The following is a 20875-nucleotide window of genomic DNA, read 5'->3' as shown; positions in this document are numbered from 1 at the left end:
TATAACTCTCTAATAGCTTTGTTTATTTCTTCATCTCCTTCTTCCCCTGCCCCTGCCCACAATAGATAGGGGCCCTGAAGCAAAAGTTTTCTCCTCCTTTCCATAGATACTCCTCAGTGGTCACTATAGCAATCATCAAATAGTAGACATTTAATAAATACTGTTTGAGATCTTGAGCCAAAAAAAAAATCAAAAAGGCCCAATGAAAATAAGAGAGTAAGGCTTCAAAAAATCTGAGCATGTAATGTCCCATTTCTGCTCCCATCTTTTTGTGGTTAATTGCAATCTTTATCTTGGTAAGTCGGGTGGCAGTGGAATGCTTTTGGTGTGGGTGGGCATATTCATTTAGCTTGGTATCATGGAGAACAAGTGAAGGAGAAAAAAGCTCTAGCACTGATCAATATGAGGGAGAATAATACAAACTCTGTGATCCTATTTTATAAATGAGGAAATTGAAATGCTGCGTGTTTTTGTAACTGGTTTCAAAGATTTTGACTTATTGTTTACCTAATTGTGACACTTATATGAACCTCAAGGGCACTTAACTCAAAGGAGAGATATTTGATCTCTTTGATTTGAAATGAAAGATTCAGTGTCTCACAAAGTAGCCTTTCATTTCCTAATTGCTGATTATTAGGGGCAATAGCTAAAAATACTTATGGTTTTCTAGAGGTTTTGCGGTGACTTGCTTGAAATGTATAACCTTAGTGACCTAACATTTGCATGTTAAATGCAAAAAGCCTTTAAATTCATAGTAACAATAATACTGCATAAATATATAAGGCATTCTAAACATTTTGGTACATCAAAGATGTACTGTAAAATTTTTAAACTTAAAAGTGTAGTTAATGCGTTTAGGATACTTCTATGACATATTATATGTGTATAATAAACATATTTCTTTGTATATATTTGTATGCACATAAATATGTGTGGGTGTATCAATATGAGAGACAACATGACCTAGTGGATAGAGGGCTGGTCTTAGAGTTGAAATGCCAATTTTTTTAGTCCTTTTTATACCACATTATGGCTATGTAACCGGGAACAACTCCTTTAAACTCTCAGTGCCCTGGGCAGTTCTCTAAGATTGTAAGTTTCTCATCAGGTACTGACCTGTATGATAAATGTGATCCCCACAAACACTTGTCCCACCACAGGTCACAATTTGGACTCATTAATTAATTGTATATTTAAGAGGTTTTGGAAGAGTAGACTTTTCTTTGGGATGACAGTTGTAGTGGTCTATAGCATAACAAATTGAAATCACTGTAGTCATTTTTCCTCAATAAGATGCATAAGATTATCTCTTCATATTGAAAACAGCCTTTTTCCTAATTTCACAAAATGTGAGATACAACTTCTAAATAAAAACAGATATGCTTCAAATCATATTTGGATTTGAAACACTTGTTTTAAACATGGGACCAGATTTAGGTGTAGGAAAGTTGTCAAGCTTTGCTAATTTTGGGGGGAAGAATTAGGATAGGTAATGAAAGTTGAAGGTTAAGGAGTTTTAATTAAAGGGAAAACAGTGTGATATAGTGGAAGGACAACTAGATTGGGGCTCAGGAGGCTGTGATTTTAGTCTTGCTTTCCAGATATGACCTTAGGCTTCACTTCATAAGAGTGTCTCTTAATCAGGCAAATAGGTCTCCTAATTTCAGAGGGTTGTTTTGAGGATTGAATAAGATTTAATATTTATTATAGCATCATAATTCTTGAAATGGAAGGGATCTCAGAGGCCAGCTAGTCCAACTCTATCATTTTAGAGATGAAAAAGCCAAGGTCCAAAGAGTTTGTGATTTACTAATGTTATAAAGGTAGTAAATATTGAAGATGTATGTTGACAGAGTTTTTTTGTTTCTGCTAATAGTTATCATAGTAACAGAGGTAAAGATATGGATACTATAATATATTTATTAAGTAAAAGTGATAGGGAAAATTTTTATTCCCCTTTTTTTTAGATTCTTTTTTTTAAACCCTTAACTTCTGTGTATTGGCTCCTAGGTGGAAGAGTGGTAAGAATGGGCAAAGGGGGTTAAGTGACTTGCCCAGGGTCACACAGCTGGGAAGTGTCTGAGGTCGGATTTGAACCTAGGACCTCCCGTCTCTTGGCCTGACTCTCAGTCCGCTGAGCCACCCAGCTGCCCAATCCCGTTTTTAAAAAGATGTTTGATAGCTAGAATCTCAAATTGGAAAAGAAACCCAGGCTCACACTTCATTGATTGTATGGAACCTTGAGGTTGGAAGTGATATCTGATTTCAGGATATAAATAAGGTAAGTGGAACATTGAATATATGGGTCATGTTCTGCTAGATCCCCTGCTAGATCAGTGGAACCAAAGAAAGTACTATATCCTTCTCAATTCCCTGACAAACTCCAGGTGGTATAATTTACCTATATCATAAAGTCAAAATGGACAGATTATTCTATTAAATCACCCAGCTGGTGTTCCTCCTTAGAATGCAACCAATGACCACAGGGCCAGTTACTTCTTAAAGGTCAAGTTATAACCTCTCATTTGCGTAGATGTTTAAACAGCCCTTTTCCCATAGGGTGCTGACAGACTTACCTGTCACAAAATACCTCCTCACTGGTTCCTGAATTTCCTACAATTGTTGTCATTCCTTTGGGTTAAAACTGCTATTAATATGCCAGTGTGCCATCAGAGAGGGTTTAACATTGTTGTCTTTCATACTTGAAGGGAACCAAAATGGCATTACGCTATTGGGTCAATGTTCAGTGTGTCCCTCTGTGGGTGATCAGACCTACATGAGTGTAGAAGGCTCTACTTTACCACACAGGTTAGGCACAAATAGCCCATATGACCATTTGGGATGGTGATGTCTAAATTTGCAGATCTCACATTTCTTTTGAGCTACTGCATGGTCCCATGTTTTGCTTATAGAGCACAGTGCCTCATTTTGATGCAAGCAAGCCATGCTGGATGGTCTGATGCCAATGTTTCCCATTTCTCACAATTGTTACCAAAGTTCTTTAGAGAAACCTTAAAAGTTTTCTTGTATCTCTTATTCAGACCTCAGTGTGAGGGCTTGCCTTATGTGAATTTTCTGTAAAATAGACTTTTAGGCAAATATATGTTTGGCTTCAAACAACATGGCCAGTCCATTGTAGCTGCACATTCTGCAGTAGAGTTTGAATTCTTGACAGTTCAGTTCAAGAAAAGACCTTAGTGTCTGGAATCTTGTCTTACTAGGTGATTTTTAGAACCCTTTCAGGACATTCAATTCAAGGGAATTCTAATTAAAATAGAAACAATTCAGTTTCCTGGCATGGCACTGGTATGTTTGCCGGAATACTGTCCTGGTTTCCCAGGCATACAACAATTAGGTCAACACAATGGCTCTCATCACCCAAGTAAGTACTTAGCAGATCTCTGAAGCAACAGATTTTTTTAAGAAAAATTTTTTCCAGGGTTCCATGATTCATGTTCTTATTCTCTCCCACCCCCCATCCCCCAAACTCCTCCCCTCTTTTCCCCCCGTAGCCACTGCACATTTCCACTGGTTTCTTCATGTGTCATCTATCAAGACCTATTTCCATATTATTGCATGGTATACTAGGCTGGTCGTTTAGAGTTTACTTCCCAAATCATGTCTGCACCAAACCATGTGTTCAAGCAATTGTTTTTCTTCTGTGTTTCCACTCCTATAGTTCTTCCTCTGAATGTGGGTAACGTTCTTTTCCATAAATCCCTCATAATTGTCCTTGGTCATTGCATAGCTACTAGTACAGAAGTCCATTACATTCGATTTACCACAGTGTATAAGTCTCTGTATATAATGTTCTCCTGGTTCTGCGCCTTTCATTTTGCATCAATTCCTGGAGATCATTCTAGTTCACATGGAATTCCTCCAGTTTATTATTCCTTTGAGCACAATAGTATTCCATCACCAACAGATACCACAATTTGTTCAGCCATTGACGGGCATACCCTTGTTTTCTACTTTTTTGCTACCACAAAGAGCGCGGCCATAAATATTTTTGTACATGTCTTTTTCCCTATGATCTCTTTGGGGTACAAATCCAGCAATGGTATGTCTGGATCAAAGGGCAGGCAATCATTTAGCGCTCCTTGGGCATAGTACCAAATTGCCTTCCAGAATGGTTGGATCAATTCACAACTCCACCAGCAGTGCATTAATGTCCCAATTTTGCCACATCCCCTCCAACATTCATTACTCTCCCCTGCTGTCATTTTAGCTAGTCTGCTGGGTGTGAGGTGATACCTCAGAGTTGTTTTGATTTGCATTTCTCTAATTATTAGAGATTTAGAACACTTTCTCATGTGCTTATTGATAGTTTTGATTTCTTTATCTGAAAATTGCCTATTCATGTCCCTTGCCCATTTATCCATGGATAATGGGGAATGACTTGATTTTTTTGAATAATTGTTTTAGCTACTTGTATATTTGAGTAATTAGACCTCTGTCAGCATTTTTTGTTATAAAGATTTTTCCCAGTTTGTTGTTTCCCTTCTCATTTTTATTGCATTGTTTTTGTTTGTACAAAACTTTTTAATTTAATGTAATAGAAATTATTTATTTTATATTTTGTAATTTTTTCTAACTCTTGCTTGGTTTTAAAATCTTTCCTTTCCCAGAGATCTGACAAATATACTATTCTGTGTTCACCTAATTTTCTTATATTTTCCTTCTTTATATTCAAGTCATTTACCCATTCTGAATTTATCTTGGTGTAGGGTGTGAGATGTTGATCTAAACCTAATCTCTCCGATATTGTTTTCCAATTTTCCCAGCAGTTTTTGTCAAATAGTAGATTTTTGTCCCCAAAGTTGGGCTCTTTGGGTTTATATAGACTGTCTTGCTGATATCACTTACCCCAAGTCTATTCCACTGATCCTCCCTTCTGTCTCTTAGCCAGTACCTTATTGTTTTGATGATCACTGCTTTATAGTATAGTTTAATATCTAGTACTGCTAGGCCACCTTCCTTCACAGTTTTTTTTTCATTATTTCATTATTTCCCTTCTTGACCTTTTGTTCTTCCAAATGAATTTTGCTATAGTTTCTTTTCTAATTCAGCAAAAATTTTTTTTGGTAGTTTGATAGGTGGCACTAAATAAGTAAATTAATATGGGTAGGATGGTCATTTTTATAATGTTAGCTTGTCCTACCCATGAGCAATCAATGTTTTTCCAATTGTTTAGAAAGTGTTTTTGTAGTTGTTTTCGTATAATTGCTGTGTTTGTTTTGGTAGATAGATTCCTAAGTATTTTATCTGGTCTAGGGTGATTTTAAATGTTTTTTCTCTTTCTACCTCTTGCTGCTGTGATGTATTGGAAATATATAGAAATGGATATGTAGATATTGATTGAGAGAGTAGGGTCAGGGAAACCTTGGAGAAAGGAGAGCACATCTAGGTAGAGTGTTATAAAGACTCAAAGATACCACAAGGTGTAAACTTAGGGTACTGTGTGGCCACTGGCACAGAAAAGTAAATGATGAAGCTCTAAGAAATAAGTATTCTTTGAATTGTAGTTTTGTCTAAAGACTTGCCCTCTCCAAAGGTACTGATTAGCTCCATTGAGTGACAAAAGGGATGTTAGTTGGTAGGTGGGTCTATAGGTAGTATAATAATCTGATATGTTGATATGTTCTTCTGTAAGAGTTATGATCCTCTTTCTTGCTTCACTCAGAGTATTCTGAATCCATGACAAGGCTTTTGCTTACATGGAGGCTCCTAATGGCCTAGCCTCCAGAGACATAAGCAAAGTACTTTAGCTTCAAGACAAAACATTTTAGGTCAAAACATTACCCTTATTTAACTTAAAATGAGACTTGATGCTGACCTTGAGTGTTTATATTTAGTACACACTTGACTAGTCCCAACCTTTGAGTAGCTTCCTTTAGTATAGTACAGAATGGGTAAAGGTGTGGCTTTTTGCCAGAGGGTTTTGCAACAATTTTTTTCTATGGCATGGGCTTTACCTTAACTTACCAGTCAATATTCTTTGAAAGTTTTACATCCTTCCCTTTTTCTCCGAACAGGTAGCCATGTAGAAGAGCTACTGTTGCAGAAACTGATGACTTAATGTTTAACATTTTGAAATTAGGGATTATGAACAGAAAAGCATTTTTGCATCATATATACTTTGCCAATTTATTTACTTTTGTTGCTACTTGGCATTATTGTGAGGTTCTGTGATAAAAGGGAATCAGGGTACAAGAGATGGGGAGCAATTTTAAATGGTTCTATGACCATATTTAAGCTATTCTCTCTTCTTGGGCAGCAAGCTACAATCTGAAAAGAATGCTCTTCTCTCTGATTAATGTAGTAACTTGGAGTAATGGAGCCAAGGTTATGGGCTTGATCCTGTTTGCACCAGATAACGTCATTCTATTGTGCCTTCCTTAAATTAAATTTGTAATCCTGACTGGACAATTTGTGTCATTGGTCTCAAGAGGAACTGGACAGCAGAGTTTAGATTAATCTGTATAAAATATAGTAACACTAATGGAAAAATAACTCAGAAAACATTCATTTCCAATAGTAACACATCATCATCTTCCTGTTTGAAGGAAAGCAAATATATATAGGAAGTCTTCAACTTTGAAAGAGACAAAATTCTATTTGTTTAGTGGTTTAGAACTCAGAACACATTTTCTCTGGAAGTCAGAATTATTAATAGTGGTTAGGCTCCCAGGCCAATGCACGAGTCTGTTTACCTTGTAATATTGCTGAACATTTTGAACTCTAAATAAGGCATAGTTATCTGGAATCATATCTTCTAGTAGCCTCACGTATCCAAAGTGACTTCAGGTTTGCACATAAGCAAATAAAGGTATTTGATGAAGAAGGGTAGTAGAGAGCACATAGTTTCCTTGGCCTTAGTAGTCTTTAGGGTCATCAATAGAACATGCAGAGACTCTAGAACCTGGAGCTAATCCATCCCAACATACTAACTAGAACACCAGATTTATAAAAACAGCTTCACATGTGGAGATTATCCTTTTGCTTTAACTACTGGGGAGTGCTAAATTTAGTGTCCCAGCTTTGATAAGCAATTAGCTCATCCCCTACAAGAGCTACTCTCTCTACTTCTTTTTAGATGATCCATATGTTTTGTTTTTATTGTTTTCTGTCCAGTTCTACCCATTACTTATTCTTGTCTCTTCAAATTCTTTTAGAAGTAAGGGTATGAAGTATAAACAAATAATAGCAGGTCTTCAATTATCCAAATTTCTGGATAACACAAAGAGAATATAATTATGGTAAAAGAAAAAGGATGAAGAACTTGTTTCTGGAACTAAGTTCAAGGAGGAAATTTACCACCTGATTCTTCATATAGGAACTTTTGGTAATATAGTGGATATCTTTAAGCATAGTTTTGAAAAAGTTATGAAATATTATTTCAATAAGAAACATACACTCCCTAGAGGTTAAAGGCATAACATTAAATCAGTACTCAGTGAGAAATTTCTGTAAGGAGGCTGGGTTAATTTGATCATGGTAATTTTTTTCTTTCTGGTGTTCTAATTTTTTTTTAAATTTAAACATTTATTAATATTCATTTTTAACATGGTTACATGATTCATGCTCCTACTTTCCCCTTCATCCCCCACTCTCCCCCCACCCATGGCCGATGCACATTTCCAGTGGTTTTGTCATGTGTCCTTGATCAAGACCTATTTCCAAATTGTTGGTAGTTGCATTGGTGTGGTAGTTTAGAGTCCACATCCTTAATCATGTCCACCCTGACCCATGCGTTCAAGCAGTTGTTTTTCTTATATGTTTCCTCTCCTGCAGTTCTTCCTCTGAATGTAGGTAGCATTCTTTACCATAAATCCCTCAGAGCTGTCCTGGGTCATTGCTGGTGTTCTAATTTAATTAAGATTATGGCTTAGAGAATCTAGAACAGTGGGTCTCAAAACTCTTTTGCTTCAGGACCTCTTTGCCATCTTTAAAATTATTGAGGATTTCAAGGTGCTGTTGTTTACATAGGTTATAGCTATCAATATTTTTATATTAGAAATTAAAACTCATAAAAGTTTAAAATGTTTAATTCATTTTAAAATAACAATGAGATTATTACACATTAACAGAAATAACATAATTTTATGAAAAATAACAATATTTTCCAAAACAAAAAAATTTAGTGAGAAGACTGGTATTATTTTACATATTTTGTGAATCTCTCTAATGTTTGGCTTAATAGAAAACAGATGAATTCTCATATCTGCTTCTGCATGCAATCTGTTGCAATCTGTTATTTTGGTTTAAGTATATAAGATAATCTGGCCTCACACAGATATTTGGTTTGGAAAGGGAGCAGTATTTTAGTAGGCAAATAACATCTTAACTTTATGATAGAAATCACTTTGATTTCATGGATCCTTTAAGAGTCTCAAGGTCTCTGAGAATTCCTAAGACCAAACTTTGAAAACGTCTGGAAGAATAACTGTGCCTATTAGATAATCTCTCAATTATCATTTAGATAAAATAAGTTTTTGGCAGATGATGGATCTCACTCTTTTAATGACTTTTCTAAAAGGTCCCTCCCTTTAGATTAGATAAGTCCTAGTTACTGGTTTAAATGAGAACCAAATAATTTAGATGCTAGGCATGAGTAAAGAGTTGTCATTATGTTTTGAAATTTTAAAAGTATAGCTAGTATTCTCATCCATAGAGAGGGGTAACCTACTTAATTTGAGCATGGAAACAGACAAGAGGAAGGGGCTAAAGGGGTGGCCTATTAGGTTGAATTTGTATTTCCCTACAAAAAGAGCTTCGAATATTTTTAAGTCCTTATGTTATAATTGGTTGGGTACTCCAAGTCCCACACCATAAAAGAGAAATCAGAAAAATTAAAGATAAGAATTATCAGTAGATCATCCAATCAATAAAGGAACCTTAGTATCATACACTAGGAGCATCTGCTTCTAAATACAATGGCATCCTGATTGGCTCTTCCTGACAATCTGGAATTAGCTAATGATTGTGATCCAGGGTGGACTTTGTTTAAATACTGAAAACTTCTTCCAAGTACAACAATTTTCCTTTGGGTGTAAATGTTGCTGAACTGTTGAAAGTATCTAACCTACAAGTTTGATTGAATCTTCAGATAGCTTCTAATAAATGATATTTAAAAATCACTAGCAAGGGTACAAAGCCTGTTACTGACAGGTTCCTTGAACCTCACAAAAATCTCTGTGAGGGGGAAAGTACCATATAGGTCTACTGAGGAAGCTGAGGTCAACTTGCCCATGATTAAGCAGCTGGTGAGAGATGAAGGCAGAATTCACATTCAGGCCTTCCTGAGTCCAAGTACAACACTCTTCACCCACTGGGCCAAGTTGTTGGTTCACTTAGTCAGAGACAGTAAAACTGTTAGAATATTAAAGGAAAGAATATTTAAAAATCATTATCTTCCTCTTTGCTGTAGTGGGGGGTTGGGGGAACTACATGCCTTAAATTATGCTGAAAGCTAATTGTTTAGATAAAAGTTAAAAGAGAGAAGGAACTAGGGCATGGCACTGTTTGGCACCATTTATAAATGGGCATTCTATCAGTCATAAGACCTTTCTTGCCAAGTCTGATTTAGCATTGTTAGGCAGATTTCAAAGAAGCTTTAAGAAGAAGCCTGGGACCTATATTGAGATTCTGTACTTTTGCCCAGCAATCACAGATTTAGAACTGAGAGGGATCTCAGAGATCATCTAGCCTTTGCCTTCATTTTGTAGCTGAGGGTCAGAGAGCTCACACAAGTAAGTAGTATAGCAGGAATCTGAGCCTAGGTTATCTTACTCCAAATCTAGCATTTTCTGCACTCCATCTTCTTTCTTTTTTTCTTTTATATAGAATGAGCTACATACTGTGCAAATAGTTCTTAATTGTTTTCTCAATGAAAACAGAAAATGATTATATAAGTGATTAGTCCTTGAGCATGGAATTATGTATTTCGTGATAGCACATATGCAGTCTATATCATATTACTTGCTGCTTAGGGAGAAGGGAGTGAGACGAAGGGTAGACAACATAAATTGCAAAATGTCAGAAAACAATTATTAAATTTATATCTGGAAAAACATAAAAAACAAAACATGAGATGACACTAATATACTATTGTTGGAATTCTAAACATCCACCATTTTGGGGAGCAATTTGGAATTATGCTCAAAGATTTATAAAACCGTGTATACACTGAACATACCAATACCATTACTGGATCTGTTTCCCAAGGATATCAGGGGAAAAGGCAAAGAACCTATGAGTCCCCAAATATTTATAGCCGCTCTCTTTGTGGTGGCAAAGAGAAAGTTAGATGTCCATCATTTGGGGAATAGCTGAACAAATTGTGGTATATGATTGTGATGGAATACTACTGTGCTGTAAGAAATTATGGGCAGGTTAATGTTTTTTTTTTAAACTTGGAGAGAACTATATGAGACGATGAAGAGGGAAATGTATAAAATCAAGAGAACGTTATATACAGCTACAGAACTGATATTTGAAGAATAATTTGTTAATGTCCACTTCCAGAGAATGAACTGAAAAATTGAAACACAAAAGTCACAATTTATACATGTATATCTTTTTGTTGGATGTCATACTTTCTATGGTGGGGGAAGGGAGGGAGGAGCCAAGATACTTGAGTATAAATTCTATTTAAAGGAAAAAAAAAACAACCATGAAAAAAAAATCAGTCACGGAATTGGCAATGGCCTAAACCTGAGTCAATCTGGAAAATGGCAGTTCTGCAGTTTGAAGGTGGGGTGGGGGTGGAGAGAAAGTTAGCATAATATATTAAAAGGATAACCAATAAATCATTCAGTCTTTAATTAGAGGAGGAGTTACATTTTTAAAGGTAATGTAGACCACATTTCTGTCTATCTTAGGGGAAAGTGTAATTCTTAATTCTTTGAGGTAAATTGTTTGGTAAAGATTGGAGTACTTTCATTTTTTACACAGGACAATTCCATATAGTTCTGTAAATCTCCTAGCAAGATATCTCTTAGATAAAATATCTTTTTATTTTAGTTACCAGATACTAGTCAGATATGTTAGGTTTATTGAAGCTACAGGCTTCCATTTGGGAGGGCTTTGGGATCTACAAAACATAGAGGAATCACCACTATAAATTTATATATTTACAATATAAATAAAGTTATATATTATTTATGTAGACTATAGATTTGAGACAAACAATTTCTCAGTAGAGGTAGATGCTTTAGTTGTTATTACAAAGATGCTGCATTTGGCAACATCTGAATAAGACAACCTATGCTACCTACTTTAGAGGATTCTTGTGAGGAACGTGTTATTATTAGCAACATATCAGAACATGCATTCATTGTTGCCCATTATAATTATCCCCCAGTTGCCCAGTAGGATTTATTTTCATGCCAGTTTCTTTTGACAGTTTGAATTATTCTCAGCATAATGTTTTCCAGTGTGTAAAATAAAATACATAAGATTACAGAGGAAAACATTCATTAAAATATAGTTATCAAAATAATTTATCAAGTCACTTAATAGAACCTAGGATAAAAACCACTGATCTAGAACTAGAAATATTCTTTGAGACTACCAAATTCACCTTCTTTTTACAGATGAGAATCTAAATCCCAGAAAGATAAAGTGATTGAGGTTTTCTATGTCTAGCCAGAGTCTGCAGTTTCAGTATGATCCTGCTCTTTTGAAAATATGTGAGAAGGACTAGGCCAAGTTATGAATGGATCTGTGCCAAGCTGTCAGTACCATTAGAAAACATCAATCTGACTGATAGAGGTAGAGGAGTGGGAGCTTGCGTCAATATCATTGTATAAAAGCAGCGTTTGTGTACATTTCTTTAAGTATGTAGACTGATTCCCATTGTAAGCCCTCCTCATTAATGGAGCAGAGAATAGTACCAGTTTCTTTTGGCATTCATTCTAAAGGAAATATTTTCATTCACCAATGACTTTGTGATCTCAGTGATGTGGATACTTTCACCAAATGATACTCAACCTGTGCAACCCTTCTCCATGTTCTTCCATAGATCTGTCACTGGGATTCCATCCAACATACTGAGGATTTCCTTTCATTCTCTTGACATTGAATACATTTCAGTGGAGCCTGTCCATCAGTTGGACTGTCCATCAGTTATCCCTCATTCTCCCTTTATGACCAGCCCATATATTTTTTTAATAGCAAAATTTTCATGTATGTGGGAGATGATGCATTTTCAGTAATTTTCTTAGTCAAATTTTTTCTTATGTTTCTCTTTAAATGTTACTTTATTTTTTTATTGCTATTATTTCCTTTAGTGATTGCCTTTATGTGTGGCAGTCACATTCTCATAAGACTGGACTTATTCCATTAGCACGACAAAGGTTAACATTCTAATGACCAGTGGCAAAGCTGACTGTTTAAAAGGAATTTTTCATTTCCATTATATGAAACATCTGGCTCTTTCTCCAAACCAGTTCTCCTCAAATGTCCTAACATTGTGTTTCTGGGATTTCTTTGTTTCCCTTTGAGGCCATTTGATGCTTAAATGGCTCCTTGTCAGGGAGGGGTGCTTTGGGTAGACTCAGTTGCCAGGAATTCAAAGGAAAAAAAATTAAACAACCGCAGTCGTGTTATTTTGGTCTGCACGTCTGACCCTTTAGTCTGTTGTGGTATCTGAAGCATGTTTTCCCTTTCTTTGCAGAATGCAATGAACCTACCTCCTGACAAAGCCAGGTTACTACGCCAATATGACAACGAGAAGAAATGGGAACTGATTTGTGATCAGGTAAGGAACAGCTTTGTGTTTTCTTGTCAGGAAAGGAAGAGAAAGGAGAGAGCCATGTACCCTCATTGTTTGCATGTATCAATGATACATCAAGGGAAGCATGAATTCTTGTTATGACTTTTTGGTCTTGACTTGTGAAAATGTGGAAGATAACATTTCTTTTTTGCCTGGCTTTGGTTTCTAGATGTTTTTACTTGTTACTTACTTCCTGGGTAACCTGAGCTAGTGGTTATGTCAGCTTTTGAGTAACCACTTTGTTATTCAGTTTCCTCATTTGTGAAATGAGAGGATTGGACAAGTTGCTCTCTAAGGGCTCTGACAGTCCCCGTTGTGTGAGTCTACAGTTCTACATAGCTAATAAGAGTTATTTATGCTTTATGAATAGAATAAATCTTTACCGCCAATATTTCTTCACCACCAACCTATGGAATTTTTGGCACTTGTTTGTAGGGACTGGTCAGTTATTGGATTGTTAAAAGCTTTCTGGAGGAAATTATCTTACTGGTTGATGGGGTACCACACTAAAGCTGGATAGCTCTATTACACAAAGTACTTACACCCTGTCTGGGGAGCAAAATGATAGTCCCCAAAAGCTCCCTAGATCATTTCCCTGAGTTTTTCTTTTGAGGATAGAATGCCAAAGGAAAGTAAATAATAATAATAATAATAATAAAGGTTTCATGTTTCATGAGTGGTAATCATGCATTCTCTGGTATATAGGAGTGACTTAAATAATAAACAAATCTAAATAAATAAATTCCTATAACATTCTTCCTTTGAAAAGAGAATTTTTCCCCTGCTTCTGTATGTGTAATAAAGTAGTATGTAATAAGGGGAAAGAGTGAAAATGTTCATACTCTACTTTTGAATCAGCTGGTATTTATCATGCAAAAATAGAATAGAAGTTTATTGAGGGAAGGGGCTTTTTTTCTTATTTCTGTATCACCAGTGCTTAGCACAATATTAATGTTTGTTCAGCTGAATGTCTATAGTATATGTTTCTGCAGTATAGCTGGCCTTGGAGACAGGAAGAATTGGGTTCAAATACCATCTGTTACACATACAAGCTATGTGACCCTGGGCAAGTCACTCAACCTCATAGTGTATCTGACAACACCTTCTACTGATAAAATCATGGATTCTGTCAAAAATAAAAGCATTTCTAGAGTAACAAACATATTTACTATACTCCCACTTTGTGAACTTCCTACCTTTCATCTGATATTTATCTCATACTTTCTTTGTGTTATTGTTAGATGGTTCTAGTGTTGAGTTAGGTCATGAGTGGAGAAAGTGCCAGACGTGGAATCAGGAAGACCTGAGTTCAAATACTTCCCTAGATATTTTCTAGCTATGTGATCTGATCAAGTAACTTAGCCTGTGTTTACATTAGTTTTCTCATCTGTAAAAAGGGGGAATTACAACTTCACCTCCCCAAGGTTATTATGAATACAAAAGGAGATATTTGAAAAGAACTTTACGAACCCTAAGATGCTATATGATTGCTAGCTACTGCTCTTCCTTCTTCTCTTTCTCCTTCTCCTTCTCCTCTCTCCCCCTTTCTCCTTTTTTTTCCTCTGAGTTCTTATTTCCCATCTAAAATGATAAGCCTTTTTTCTCCTTTTTTTTCCTCTGAGTTCTTATTTCCCGTCTAAAATGATAAGCCTTTTTGGAGAAGAGACCATCTTATTCACCTTTTATGGCCACTTGGACCTAGCAGGCAATAGTAGCTCAGTTATTGAATGAAAGACATTAGTAAATGTTGGATGGTAGATGAACTAAGTAGAAGATCAATAAGGGCTAGGCAATTAGGGTTAAGTGACTTGCCCAGAATCACACTTTTAGGAATGGTTTAGAGCCATATTTGAACCCAGGACTTATATATAACCCAGTGGAATTGCTTGTCAACTCAGGGAGTGGGGAGGATGAAGGGAGGAAGAAATCATGAATCATATAACCATGGAAAAAATTTTAAATTTTTTTAAAAATTAAAAAAAAAGTTATTGTGCCTTGCATGTACTAGGTATTTAAAGGATTATTTTTTTTAGTTGTTTTCAGTCATAGTTGACTCTTTCACAACCCCTTTATGGAGTATATTCCTGGAAAAAATACTGGAGTGGTTTACTATTTCCTTCTCCAGCTCATTTTATAGATAAAGGAACTGAGGCAAACAGGGTGAAGTGACTTGTCCAGGGTCACACAGCTAGGAAGTATCTGAGACCAGATATGAACTCAAGCATTCTTGGCTTCAGGCCCAGCCCTCCTTCCATTTTACCATGTAGCTGCCCATTTATATGGCTACTGAATTGAATTAATGAAGGACAAACAGAGCTTAAAAATATAAGCACAAACATTCAGGCCTGCAAAACTTTATAACAAGTGGCATATTTTCTTATCTATTTCCTTGGAAGAAAAAATAGACCATTATTTTTACTTGTAATTTATATGAGGAACCCTATATGGATTCCTTTGTATTGGTTGGTGCACAAGTATTTGGCTTGTTTATTTACTTGGCAGATGATGAAATTAAATTAAATTCAGATCTAATTTGTAGAGTGTACATGCAAGGTACACATAAACAAAATATGACATCCTGTTAAAGGCTATTTGATTTTTAGACAACAACATTGTAATCTGAGAGCAGAAGTGAATCCGTAGGGTGCCTACATTAAAATTTGAGTGCTTTAGAAATTGGATGAATGAATTGCAATGACCTTGATATTCTTTTCTCTTAGCAGACATGGAATAGTCAAAATAAAAAAGAAACTCAACAGATAGGAAATAGCAAAAATCAAAAGGTTTAATGTAAATATGATACATTATGGGGCTAACAAAGTCATGCCCTTTATTTCAAATGAACATCTCTGATAATGAAGTTTCCACAGAAATATTTTTCCCCTGTCACCTGCATAAAAAACTCTGCCTTGCTGCTAGTTGTTGTCCTTTGAGTTTTCATAATAATACAGTCATTTTAGGATCATGGATTTAGAGTTGAAAGGGACAATAGAAAAGGCAGCTAGATAGTACAGTGGATAGATCAGGCCTGACATTGAAAGGACCAGGATTCAAATGTGGCCTCAGATATTTCCTAGCACTGTGACCCTGGGCAAGTCACTTAAACCTAATTGCCTAGCCCTTCCCTATCTTTTGTCTTAGAACTGATACTAAGAGGAAAGGTAAGGGTTTAAGGGGAAAAAAAAAAAGGTTTAGGAGCAGCCAGATGGTTTGTTGTATAGATGGTCAGACCTAGAAAAAGAGAGGTCCTTGGTTCAGATCTGACCCCATACCCTTCCTAAATGTGCAACCATGGGTAAGTTACCTAACCCTATGTGCCTAATCCTTACTGACCTTCTGCCTTTGAGCTAATACTTAGTATTGATTTTAAGAGAGAAGATAAAGGGTTTTTTTGTTTAAGAGAGAAAAAGAAGGGAAGGTAGGAGGGAAGAAAGAAACCAAGAAATCATAGAGAATATTTAGTCTGACCTTGCCCTCTCATTTTAGAGATAGTAAGTAGTTGAACTGAAATGTGAAACGAGGTCCCTTAATTCCAAATCCTAACAATTCTCTTAATAAACCATGCTGCCTACTCTCTAAAACAGGGGTCAGCAACATATGGCTCTCAAGCCATATCTGGCTCTTTTGAGGGCCAGATATGGCTCTTTCTGCAGGAGCCATAAAGTCAATTTTTTTTCAGGTGCTGTTACAGGAGCGCGCACTGTGGGCACTGTACGGTTCTCAAGAAATTACATTTTAAAAAATGTGGCGTTTATGGCTCTCAGGGCCAAAAAGGTTGCCGACCCCTACTCTAAGATTTTATAACCAAGTTGGAGACAGTAAGTAAGACATAAACTAGAAAACAGTTTGTTTTTCAGAAGAGAGAGGGGAGAGAAATGGATTTGGGATTTCGTTATTGTTTGTTTATCATCATCATCATCATCAACATCATAAATGAGGAAATTCTGCCGAAGTAAATTAGTGAATATTCTGCAATTTAGAGTATTTATAATAGAGTGGCCTGAAGGGCATTGAGAAATTCAGTGACTTGTCTAGGGTTCACATAGAAAATATATGTTAGAGGCTATACTTGATCCTCTAACTTAAAAGATATTTCTGACAACTCCACTGTCTTCCACACTTCTTTGTTGCCTCTCCGACATATAGGCAATTCATGATCAATGCATTAAATGTCAATATGAATGGTATATGTAATATAGCCATCATGCAAGAGTTATTACACAAGGTTGGACTTGAACTGTTGGATTTAATTATGCAGGGGGCGGGGGAGGAGAAGGAAGAAATACAGAAAATGCATTAATTGAAAAACAGCTTTATATCATTAAATACATAATTTTCTGTTAGTGAAAAAACCACTCAGGTTTCACTTCAGAAAAATAACATTTAATCTACTTTGTGCCATTTGTGGATTTTTCACTTTAAAAAAAATTAGAGACATATGAATAAGTGTTGGTAAGATACCTCTCATTGTCAATTAATGCTTTTATTGAATTCTAGATACCTTGGACCATTTTCTGAGAGCTATCACATGCCTAGAAAGTGTCTTCATGGATAGTTTATTGTAGCTAGACTCCATTTTGTAAATTCCACAAAGCACATGCTAATGCTAGACAATCTTTAGTCCCCACTTTTGAAAATTAATGCAAAAGAGTAAACTATCTAATATTTCAGTGGATCTAACCGCTCAGATTTCTTAAGTCTTCAGTGAATAGTTGGGTCAGCATAAATCACTGGAGTTTTCATTCATTTTCCACACTGCTGTGTCATCTTCAGACTTGGACAGAACAAGTCAGAAAAGAATGCTTTTTCTTTCACTCTCTCATCAGCAGCCTTGTTGACACACACAGCATCAGTTGAGCAGTTTTCCTTGGTTTGGAGACTGCTGTTCCAGGCTCGTGTCATCTGACAGTGATTACTGACACTCAGTCACGATGAAAACATATGCTGTGGGTATCTGCTTTTGTGTTTTCATTGCCTATAATCTCTTTGTAGCAGTGGCCTTGGCAGGCGCTTATGTTGTTTTCTCCTCTCCATGTCTTACCTTAGTTTATATCTGTAATAATACCATAATGTACCTATAATTAGTTAGCTCATTCTGTTCTATTAATTCAGTTTAGTGCAGTTCCATCCAACAACATTTATTAGTCACCTACAACATATAAGGTACTCTTCTAGGAGCTGAAGATAGAAAGATAAAAAGGGACATGGTCCCTGCATCCTTTGTGTGGTCTTTTTTTAGGTAGAAAGTCGGTATATGTTATAAGTGTAATGCAAGATAAAGTGTAATAAGGGGTAAAGATCTAGGCATACTGCTCTAAGAAAATTTGAGATCACTTTTTATTAGGGATGGGAAGACTTCATTAAAGAGAAGGCATGCCATCCAGGTATTGAAGGAAGAGAATTTCTACAGACGTAGCATATATTCTTTAAAAAAAAAATTTTTTTTAACCTTTACCTTCCGTCTTGGAGTCAATACTGGGTACCGTCTCCAAGGTAGAAGAGTGGTAAGGGCTAGGCAATGAGGTTTAAGTGACTTGCGCAGGGTAACACAGCTGGCAAGTGTCTGAGGCCAGATTTGAACCTAGGACCTCCCATCTCTAGATCTGGCTTTCTATCCACTGAGCTACCCAGCTGCCCTCTGTAGAGTATATTCTGAGAGAGATTAGGGGGCAGAGGAGAGGAAGAAGGGAGGAGAAGAAGGAATGGGAAGGGAGGAGAGAAGACTAGCACAAATGCCTGGAGGTAGAGTCTTTAGAGCAAGATTAGACAAAAGCTAATAGTTCAGTTTTTCTGGAATGTAAACTATGAGAGGACCTAGAGAAATAAGGCTGGGAAAACAGTTTGGAGCCAGATTACAGAGGGCTAGAGGAGTTTGTATTTTGTTCTCGAGGTAATAGTGAACTACTGAAGGTTTTTGAGTAGGAAGTGGGCATTTTTAAGCCGGTGCTTTTGGGAGCCCAACTTGTCTGTTTTTAAAGTAGAGCCAGTCAATATAGAAATTAGAATTACGGCTCTATTGAATTTGAGAAGTTAAAAACAGGAAATTTGGCCTGTTTCCTCTATCCATTTCAGTTTCTTCATTTGGAGTTAAGTGCTTCTTCCAAAGAGTGATTATGTGGTGACTGTGCTTGAGAAGACAAAAGAAAGGCTACACACAAGGCCTGCATATCCAAGAAAAAAATGTATCAAAGAATATTTTTTATATTTGACTGGAAATAGGAATGAGGTGCTCTAGGCTGGCCTATATTGGGGTATCATTGTGGTAGTTCGCAGATTGGGAGGTTGGAACAACAAGTCTTGAAGACAGTTTATCATCCTTCTATTCTTCGTAAAGGAAAACTACCATCTCTGACATGTATTAAGAGATGCATCTTGCTTTTTCGGGAATCTAGGATGGTTATTAGTGGGAATCAAGTTGTTATCTACTACTTCTGCTTGCAGGTCAAAGCCATGCAATCTTTGCATGCCATAATTGGATAAGGGGAATGAGAGCATGAGATTGGAATGTTTCTTGATTTTTTTCAAGATTAGCAAAGCAGGGCAACAGGGAAGGGAACAAATGTCTGTTAAGTACCTGCTATGCATTAGTTAAAATGCTATTTACTTTACAGAGATTATTTCATCTGATCCTTACACGGTGGCAAGTGCTTTTCCATTTTCTCTCCTAATTTCCATTTTATAGATGAAAAAAATGAAGCAGACAGAGGTGAAATGACTTGCCCAATACAACTATTAAGTCTCTGAGGTCAAATTTGAACTCAGGCCTTCCTGCCTCCAGGCCCAGTGTTCTATTCACTGAGCAACCAAGGGTCTTTGTTATCTCTTGTACAAAGTGCTGTGGGAACACTTGGAACCAGATGAACACTTATTTATGAAATTATTATTGGAAAAACAGAAGGGAGCCCTTAGGACGTGTTGGGGGTGAAAGCCAGAGTCAATTAACACTTAATGCATTCTAGTTAGTTGCTGTTTAGGAGGCAGTGTAGTATAGTGGATAGTGCTGGACTTGGAATCAGGAATACTTGGGTTCCAATCCATATTCAAGATACTTTTTCCTCTGTGTCACCCTACATGACTTCTAAGGTCCCTCCTAGCCTAAGAGATATTCGTGAAGTTCAGTAGTGCCAGGAATCTAGCTTTTGCCATATTTTCTCAAGTGAGAATCAAAGGTGTTTATACATTTTCTCCTACATCGAAATTTATATATTTTATTATTTTATTTATCCTGGGACTCCATTCTAGGAGCATAGGGCCACAACCAGTAGGCAATGGGTCACACAGTGGCTCAGGGTCACCCAGCTGGGAAGTGTCTGAGCCCGGATTTGAACCTAGGACCTTTCGTCTCTAGGCCTGGCTCTCAATCCACTGAGCTAGTGGCTAGCTCTGCCCCTACTTTAGGTTGCAGTTTCTTTAGCAGATGTAGTTTTTACAGGGTGGGGTTGCTAGCCCCACGCCCAACCCTCCTCCTTTTTCATCCGGGCTAGGGACCATCCTTGGCCCAGGAGTGGTAAGGGTGGGCAATAGGGGTCAAGTGACTTGCCCAAGGTCACATAGCTAGGAAGTATCTGAGGCCAGATTTGAATCTAGGACCTCCAGTCTCTAGGTCTGGCTCTCAATCCACTGAGCCACCCAGCTGCCCCTACATTGAAATACTATTTCAAATTCTGTGGGATGTAGGGGATAACCTCTCAGTACACAAAGATCTTAACAAGAAGGAAAAGTTCTTAATAATTAATGTAGCTATTTATGAAATGTGTTTATATGTATATGTTTCTGTAGCAACCTGTATCGATTCATTTACATTCCCTGAAATGAAGATGGTACTTGAAGTTAAGCAAATGTATCCTCATCCATACCATAAGAAGGGCCATAGAAACCATAAGCCCTGGACACAATGAAACGAATCATCAAAGTAATAGTTTAACAGACTAGACAACAGAATTAATTAATAATTGTGAATTAAGACAAGACATGACTGAACATCTACCTTTGTGACTAATCTGTATCAAATTTACCTACAGCAGATGTTACTATATTATTATCTATCATCTATCTATCATCTATCTATCTATGTATCTATCTATCTGTCTATCTATC

The 20875-nt window shown here is 36.6% G+C and overlaps 1 protein-coding gene across 1 annotated transcript in view; it reads left to right on the top strand.

Moving 5' to 3' along the window:
- Positions 1-20875, top strand: part of FMNL2 (formin like 2) — a 421529-nt gene that overhangs the window by 200502 nt on the left and 200152 nt on the right. The window contains exon 2 of the mRNA XM_044669873.1: positions 12680-12763. Within this exon, the coding sequence (XP_044525808.1) occupies positions 12680-12763 (84 nt within the window). The remainder of the gene's footprint in view (positions 1-12679; positions 12764-20875) is intronic.

This window comes from Gracilinanus agilis, chromosome 3 (assembly GCF_016433145.1).
Source record: "Gracilinanus agilis isolate LMUSP501 chromosome 3, AgileGrace, whole genome shotgun sequence".
In the NCBI taxonomy this organism is placed as follows: Eukaryota; Metazoa; Chordata; class Mammalia; order Didelphimorphia; family Didelphidae; genus Gracilinanus; species Gracilinanus agilis.
This window is presented reverse-complemented; position numbering and strand designations above follow the sequence as displayed.